The sequence below is a fragment of the Ursus arctos genome, unplaced genomic scaffold (genome assembly GCF_023065955.2).
Source record: "Ursus arctos isolate Adak ecotype North America unplaced genomic scaffold, UrsArc2.0 scaffold_6, whole genome shotgun sequence".
NCBI classification, from domain to species: Eukaryota; Metazoa; Chordata; class Mammalia; order Carnivora; family Ursidae; genus Ursus; species Ursus arctos.
The window spans coordinates 29,764,208-29,773,252 of NW_026623078.1; the positions used below are offsets into that span (position 1 = coordinate 29,764,208).

Genomic DNA, 9,045 nt, shown 5'->3' on the forward strand with positions numbered 1-9,045 from the left:
TACAGATGCCACCACCTTTGGGGTCACTGCTACGTGGCGGGGGGTGGGGGGGTGGGGAGAGGGAGGGTGCTGAAATGAGGCTGGGTGCACGGGAGTCAGACGTGGCACAATTTCAGTGGGGCATGAAAGTTGCGCCATGCGCCTGTAGGGTGGGTAGTGGGCAGTTAGACAAGGCTGATGTTTAATTCTCTGGGTTGCATTTTTAAGGTTCAAACTAACCAGGCAGGCTCTCCAGAGTACTGATGAGTCTGGAACTTTCAAACAGCCGGGCAATACCTGCCTATCCCAATCTTAGGTTAAGTGACATAGTCATCCCCGAGTTCCCTCAGCATGCCCGCCCGAATTCCATGTTCTATGCCTCCTTTGTCTGGGTTCTTTGGTGAAAGGTTAGGTGCGTGTCCCCTCCCCAGTAAAGAAGCCTAGCACCCTGACTTGCGCTGTAGGACCTTGCCATCTATACTTTTGCCAAATTACGTTCTAAACCCTCTGCCTCCATTTCATGACCCCATATAGGGCTGCAAGTTTAGCGCTAGTAACAGATGGTTTCAGATCCGACAAAACTGAAGCTGCTCTCAAACACACCACTTTTCTGTTTTCATCAAGCTCCATACTTATATTTCCTAGTTGCTCTGGTTAAGAAAACTCAAATTAGACCTGGAACCTAATACTTGCCCCACCACTTACTTGTGTGATTCTGGGGGAGGGAAAGTTAACCCCTCATCTAAAATGTGGGTATAATGGTATACTTGCCTAATAGAACAGGCTGCACATTAAAAATGACACAGAGAATTTAAAGAGAAAGGCCTGGGACCCATCCCCTCAATTAATCGGTTCTGGGATTGCACTCAAAGTGGATAACAGACCAAGGATTATGTAGATTAAGTGTACACTAGCAGTCAATACGTGATCAAATGTTTATTATTAAATGGTCTGCTTTTGAGTCTGCTATCATATCCTCTGGCTATCACATCTGCCACTGCCACCGCCTCCCAACTCTTGACTCCTGCTGTTATATCACCAGTTGTCCAAATTCTACCTCCTTTGTGAAACTTCCCAATCTGCACAGCATGAACCATCTCCTATATTCCCCTAACATGCTGTTCTATTTTACATAATAAATCCCTACACAATAAAACTCATTTTTTAGTCCTTTATGGTAATGTATGTGTGTATACATACATACATTTAATCTCCATGAACCCACAGTGCAGGCCCCAACTCCTCTCACCATTCACCAAAGACAACGTACCAGCAACTGGAAAATCAAAATTTTAAATTCCTTTTGCTCTTAAGAGGCTTGATTCACTCAATCAAAAAAGCAAAAGGACTGCAATGCACCAGGCATTATTCTAAGTGCAAACACTCAAACCTTATAGTGGTTTCGGTACATATTCTCAAACCCATGAGGAGTGGCTGTGAAAAACAAGAATAAATGGAAAAGGTATTTCAGGGAGTAAGAGATGCTGGGCAAAATACAGGGTTATATTAAAGAAGACCCTTTTCCAGAATTAAAAAATGAAATACACAGACTTGAGGGCCAACTGTTCCAGACACAAGATTGCAAGAGCCAAGAGCCTACATTAGAAGCTTCTCATTTTCGAGAACAACATAGCTGGGAACTATAAAGATCAAAGAATGGCCCTCCCAAACATTTCCCTACCATAATTCCTGGACTATGTTGCCTAATGTAGGGACTTTGCTGATGTACTTAAATTAAGGAATTTGAGATGGGGAGATTATCCTGGATTATCTGGGTGGCTCAATTTGATCCCAAGGGTCCTTGTAACTTTGAAGATGGAAGAAGGGGCTGTAAGCCAAGAAATGCAAGTGGTCTAGAAACTGGAAAAAACAAACAAGAAAATGGATTCTCCTCTAGAGCCGTCAGAGGGGAGGCAGGCCTGATGACACCCTGAATTAGCTCTGGGAAACCAATTTTGGACTTCTTACCTCTGAAATTGTTAAAGACAATAAATCTGAGTTTTAAGTCACTCACGTTTGTAATTTGTTACAACAGCAATAGAAAACAAAAACTTAGTGCCTACTTTATATCAAGTACTAGGTTGAAATGATTAAAAAGCTGGCCTTGATAAGTTTTACCCAAGCGAAGGGAGACATCTGTATGAAAGCAGTGTTTTGGCTGGTTTGATACCAAATCTGTAGAGTATTGGGGGCAGAATGTTGTCAGTCCTCCTTTACAGGTGGTTCTCAGACACCCCAAAAAGCTGACACATCCTAAGACATCCCTGTAGCACATATCACACTATTTGTATTATGTCTAGCTTACCAATAGATTGACACATGAAAGTATAGGCTCTTTTCCTTTGTATGACCCTGCTAGGTGCTCAAGTTACAATATATAGTAAATAGTATTTACTTAGTACTTTTGAGCCAGAACTGCTCTAAACACCTGACATCTTCATCAAAATCCTAGATTAGGCACGACTGTGTTCCCCATTTTGTTGATAAATTCATTGGCCCACGCTATTAAGTGAAGGGTGGATACAGACCCATTTTGGCTCCAGAGCCAGCATTCAATATAACCTACCACAAAGGAAGTTTCAAAGATAAGCAATATGAGGTAACACCTGCTAAAGATCAGTGAATGCAACAACTAAGCTTAATGACTTGAAAACCGGGGTGGTGTAAGATCTTACAATGCTGGAAGGTTGAAGGGCACAAATGTCAATTTACATATGTGAGGTGAATTTTTGTAGAAGCAGCTGGGTGGGGCCCAGACTTTCAAAGGTTGGTTAGCCTTCTAGGGGAGTCCCATATAGGTGACACCACCTTTTAGGAGGTAGATTTTCTAAACACGGTGTTAACCTGAATTTCAATAGATTCTAACAGTTCACAAAAATTTTTCATACCCCCTTTATTCCTCACAATCCTGTGAAGCCAGACCAATAACCCTACCTTACTCCCTAGGAACCAACAGCAGAAATTATCACCCTGACAACATGCCTTCCTCTGTTTCCACTCTTTCAAACTTGCCCATGTTCCTTTATCCTGACGCAAGCGCTTTAGACTTCTCTACGGCAGTATTATGTCTGCAACTCCTCCCTACTCCCAAACTCTTCACGCGTTTCCTCATTCTTTCGGCCTCTGGCCACACTTGGAACGTAATTTATATGGAGAATTGAACTTCCCAGACTGAAAACAGAAACATGTCCACAGAGGACATGTACTACCAATACACTGTTATCCTACATATTCCCACAGATGTTCCTATCCCTCACCAGCTTCAAAAGCTTTGCTTCTTTGGGTAATGTGCCCAGTCATGGGCTATAAACAAACGTACCACTAACTACTGATAGTGGGCATTTACTAAAATACCAAATTTCTTGCCTAACACTGGCACAGTGTGAAACATGTAACACTGAGTTTGCAAACTAAAGAACCTTCTAAATTTCCAGAATTCATTAACCATAAACTCACTAATCCAGGTAGTTTCTAAGACTAGAGAATTTAAAGAAATCATTAAATGTATCTGTCTAGCAGCTTTCAAATATTAACTAGTAATGTTTCTGGTGCTCAAGTGCCAAAATTAACAGGGTACCTGTTTCATACTGCATCACACCACTGGCATAATCAAGGAGGACTACAAGAACTTTTTACATGTACTTCGTATTATGTTCTATGCTGAAAACTATCAGTTCGCTAATATAAGTGAGATACATACAATACACAGGAATGTTATTTATAAAATAACATAACTTTTCATGTTTTTGCTCACTAGTGCTGTAGGTACTCCAAAACAACTTGCAGCTACGGGCACCAACTTCATTTCTTCCTTTATAACATACACAATGTATAATGAAATTATTAAAATCTCACCCAAATATGTACAGAAGTTGCCAAACAAGAAAAAAACAAAAATGGAATGCAAAAGGAAAACATGTTCACACAGTACTTTAGAGAAAAGCCAAAGCCTCAGAGAGGATACAATTTCAGCAACAGTATTTTTTATTTGTAAATTGAGTTATTACCTTGCCTATAAATCACGCACAAAGGCCTATGAAAAGGCTTTCTTAGAACAGACTCATCTTGGCTAACTCAGTGGCACAATTCAAAAGTAAAAGATTAAGACATATTATTTGTACAGAAGAGTCTTTAGTAAACCCAAGGAATGTTTTCCACCAAGATACAAACTAGACCCTGGTTTTGCATGCAAAAACTGATGACTTTTAATTTTATCACACACCAAGATTTGCTTTAATAGTTAAGGGACAACAAAGTCAGGATAGCAAAAAGTCACCAAGACAACAGATTTCCATGAGAGTAGTCATTTATTAGCAGACCAGATTACAAAAATTATCATGGTAGATACCTGAAAAGGGGGGGAAAAAAAAGTCATTAAAGAAACCACCTTAATAGATTACAATTAACATAAATCAAGAAATTCTAAGAAAGTACTTCAGTTTCCATTCTTAAGAAAAAACCCCATCCTTTTTTTTTCTTTCTTTCCTCCATAAATGTCCTCAAAAGGAGTAATCAAACCAGCTGTAATCAGATGACTAGCTTTTTCCCCATTAAAAATATTAGAACCCAACGCAACCCTTATCAATATTTACCCAAAAGTATGAGATTACCACCACTTTTATTATTAAGCAAACTTATATCGAGACTTAGCTGCTCACCTTAGTTCATCCTTCTAATAAGCCTATTGATCTGGTCTTCCCTGTTGCCAGCATCTCCACCTTCTACAAAATGGGTGGTCTTTTTCTTCATTCCCCCTCGTGGAGAAGATAATTTGAAGGGCCATAAAAAGTTGTTTGCTTCTTTGAAACGTTTTCCAACAGTGTAGATCTCGTGAATCAGATCCTCCATGCAGATGATGCCATATTTACCTGAGTATTGGAAGATAATTAAAATCATTAGCTGTTTTTACAGATTTTAGGATATTCAGCAAGGATAATTACAGGCTGTGAGACTTTACTATTTTTTTTTAATTTTATTTATGTATTTGAGAGAGAGAGACAGCGAGCGAGAGAGGGAACACAAGCAGGAGGAGTGGGAGAGGAAGAAGCAGGCTCCCAGCAGAGGAGACTGATGTGGGGCCCGATCCCAGCCGAGCCGAGGAGCCAAAGGCAGACTTAACGACTGCATTACCCAGGCGCCCCAGGCTGTGAGACTTTAAATCAAGAGTAAAGCAACAAAGAGGGAAATTCACAGCTGTATATAAAAGATGAGGCTTGAGCCAATGAAATCATAACTTATATTCTCCAAAGATTTGTGCATTGTAGAGAATATGGGAGGATTCATAAAATGAATGTAAGGCCACAAGATGCCAGACAATGTCAACTTTGTCTAATATTAAATTAGAACCTACCAAGAGATCGGGCAATCAATGTGTTATCTGTCAGGGCAATTCGCTTCTTGTTGATTTTGCCATAACCACGCTTGTAGATCAATTCATTCACCGACTTCAGGTTTGGGTACCTGAAATAGGAAAAAAAAAAAAGACATAAATGACTGAACAATAGGGTTATCATCATCAGAAAACCTAAAATCCATCTTGCTAACAGCCAGTTCAAAAGAACTCTTAGGAAAGGACATACTTACCCCCATGCTATATATGGTTCCACAATTCTTAGCATGTTAACTGAAGCCTTGTTGAGCTTAACAAAGGTGCCATTGAAGATCTGGCGAAGGCGAAGGAGCTGCAACACCTTTCGAACCTTTGGGCTCACACCATTGATACTGCAGTGGAAAAAAAAGACAAAATTCACTTAGGTTTATCAGAATTTTTATTAAGAATAAAAAACTAACCATTACAAATTTTGTACAACACAAGTCCCACCTAAATAAAGAGGAATCTTCTCATGTTACAAAGACCACTGGCATTTTTCCTTTAGTTAGATACTTTAACATTTACAACTTCCTGGACCCCCCCCGCCCTTTTTTTTTTTTTTTTTTTTACCTCTTGAGCATTTACTTTACTTATGAAGTTTGATTTTCAAAGCCAATGACATGTCTTATCTAATGCTGTCCAGATTTAACTATGTCCTGCAGTTTGTAGCAATGCCCTTTCAATGTGTGAAATTTAATTATGAAGTGATACTTTAATTAATTCATTTTCAATAGGCTGGTTCTCAAATACCTGCCATTTGTAAAACTTTTGCCAGTTATATATTTAAAATTAAAAACTACAAAGACTTGATTTTACCCTAAAAAACTCATTGCTTCTGAGTTGGTGCAACACAATATAGCACATTTTCTGTAAGGAGTTCTTTCCTAGGGACCAATTTCAGCGTATCGTGGTCTGTCTGAATACCTTGTATAACAGATGTTCTGAGTAACAATTCAACATTGGAATCTATTTCTATTAGCTTAGGTACAGACAGAATTTCTGTGGGTTTCTGGGTTGGTTTAGCTGCTCTTGCTTTGACCATAGCTACATCTGTGTTCTGTACACTGGCAACTTGCTGTCTTATTCACTGGCCCTTTTACCACCTCCTTGTTTTGTATGCATCTTTGTAAGAGCACTTATGAGCCTACACTTTAGCTTCTTTTGAAGATAATCTCCAGGACACTGAATTAAAATTCAAATACTCAATTAGAGAATGGATAGGGGCTTTGGGCACAGGACTTGCAACGAAACCATGAAAACACCACCCTCCATGTTCTGGCTATGCCCCAAATATCTTTATTCCAGTGTTTCAGAAGAAAAACCCCCAGAAGCAATGCGAAGTCTTGCTGAGACCATGTAGCTTTCCCTTCAAAACCAGAATGCAGTTAAAACTGAACTTACCCTCTGATCCTGATCACAAACGCCAATTTGGGCTCTGCAGGTACGTAAAAGTTGCCAGCTTTTCTTGCCATCCTCGCCATTCGAATTTCAGTTCTGTACATCTGCCTATATTCCTTGTGGTAATGCTTAGCTTTTTCATAGATAAGCTTCCTCCTTGCCTTTCGAAGCTGAAAACCAATGCCAGTTATTCATCTGATTTTTAGGTCCCAAGCACAATTAGCAACACCAATTCTATTTAAAACAAAAAAAAAGTTCCCTTGCAACTTTTTCCTTGACACAGCATGCATTAATATTTCAACGTGCAGATACTACCTTCATTTAATATCACTTTAAAGAGCTAATAACCAAGCTCACTGGCACAGTGGGTGAAGTAAACAAGTCTTGCTGAGAAAGAACACCTATCTTCCAATCCAGCCACAAGGCCTTTGGAAAGTGCCTCAAAAGTTTACTTACCATCTTTTGAGCAAACTTCTTTCTCAGACGCTTTATCTTCAATTCTGCGAAATTCCTTCGCTTCTTCTTAAGGGTTTCTGGCACAGCAGGAACCTTCTTTTTCTTCTCTCTGACATTAGTGAACAGAACTTTATTAATGGTTCAAATAGCACACAGAACCACATTACTTCTAACCTGTACTGAGCACGCTTGGTCATTTAGCAGTACTGTTACCACTGGCTCTAAACATTTGTATCTTTAGCTGCTCTAGCATGCTGTGGTGGAAGGCGCAGATTTTAGGGGGTTTCTATGCCAGGAATCCTCGCTTTTTAACACGGACCCCTTCACTTAAATAGCAGTCAGAGACTACAATAAATTCACATCTAACGCACGATCAGCTCCGGGCTCCGATAATTAAAACATCTACGGCAAAGTTAACAAAACGTATAGACTGGGAAACTGCTGGAAGACACCATCCCTAGACTGAGGGAGGCTGAGTGTAAGGGGGTTTAGGATTCTCAGTAAAAAAATAAACTACCACCCTGATTCAGGTCTTAAGTTCCACATGCTAAAAGCAAAGGCCTGACGACAGGGACGACTGGAAAAATACCAACTAAGAATGAACCCAACTGAAACATTCTGCGCCTCCCTTGAAAGACAGGAATACCCACCGGTCCCGCACATATTCGGCTCTCACACCTCGTTCCCGGTTCCTCTCCAAAACCTCCGCCCCAAGGCCGCCTGCATCCCATCTTAGCCTGGCGCCCCCACCAGTGTCACAGAGCGTCACAAACACACAGACAAATGGGTAAAGGTACAGGCTACCGCCGGATAGAGGGAAAGTGAGACAAAGGATCTCTGGCTTCGCGGATGGAGAAGGATTCTCAAACGGACGAAGAGCAACTTACTCTGCACCCTCCATGGTTCCAGCCGGAAAAAGAGGAAGTTAGCGCATGCGCGCTGTCCACTTAAAGACGACAAGAGCGAAGCCCCACAACTCATAGGTGTCCCAGGATAAGCCAGAAAAGAACTCCGAACTGAGAACTCGTCTTGCGGACGCAAAATCAAGTACTGCCTGATTCTGCCCATTATGACCAAGTTTCGGGTAAAATTCGTATGAGAAAAATGCATGCATTAATTAAGAGTCTTTAATCAGTATCACAAAAGCAAAGAGTGCTGACACCTTGACTACTCGGGGTCCTAGTCCCTAGGCTGCATTGACAGGGTACTTCTCGAATTCCACCCAGTAATGCTCGCAATTGACACGCCGCACTGGCGCGAACTACAAATCCCGGCATGCAGCACTTTCATTGCCCGCCCGGAGGGAGGGCAACGCTTGACTGGGACTGTAGGCAACCACTGCGGTGGTGATTTCAGCCAGGGAAAGCTAGAGCCCTTCGGCCCACGTCCCAGAGGGCTAGCTGCGATTCTAAGTTGCTGCCAAGACCCGGCTTTTGACGGCCTTCTCGGCTCTCTGCCAGCCCTAGCCAGAAATCGGCACCCTACTGCCGCGCTGCCGAGGTCCTTCTCTGGGCTCCTCCAGCCTGCAGGGCTGTCTTCCTCAGCGCCTGATCGCAAGAGGGGCCGTCCAGAGTCCCATGCTTAACGAAAGCGGCGAGATAGGGACTAGCGAGGACTCGACGGCAGAAGGAGGATGGCCCGGGCACTGCAGACCGCCAGGCCTCGCAGGCGGAGTCCGGGACACCCCACGGCAGGGGGCGTGAGCTGTGAAGGGAGGTGCGACGAGGGCTGGAGGCTGCGGCCACGGCCATGTGAGAGGGGCTGCCCCGCCGCGGTTCGGCGGACGGCGGGCGGGCTGGGGGCTGGGCCGGGGGCGGGGTGCGCCCGGGGGCGGGGAGGGC

General features: G+C 42.4%; 1 protein-coding gene across 1 annotated transcript; it reads right to left on the reverse strand.

The window, feature by feature from the left end:
- Positions 1-4,267: 4,267 nt before the first annotated feature.
- On the reverse strand, positions 4,268-8,195 carry RPL7 (ribosomal protein L7). Its single transcript, XM_026495888.4, has 7 exons — positions 8,092-8,195; positions 7,205-7,313; positions 6,752-6,918; positions 5,563-5,700; positions 5,330-5,439; positions 4,638-4,847; positions 4,268-4,327 (listed from the first exon to the last, which is right to left on the reverse strand). The coding sequence occupies exons 1-6, from the start codon at positions 8,103-8,105 to the stop codon at positions 4,639-4,641; spliced, it is 747 nt and encodes a 248-aa protein (XP_026351673.1). The 5' UTR covers positions 8,106-8,195; the 3' UTR covers positions 4,268-4,327; position 4,638.
- Positions 8,196-9,045: the final 850 nt, after the last annotated feature.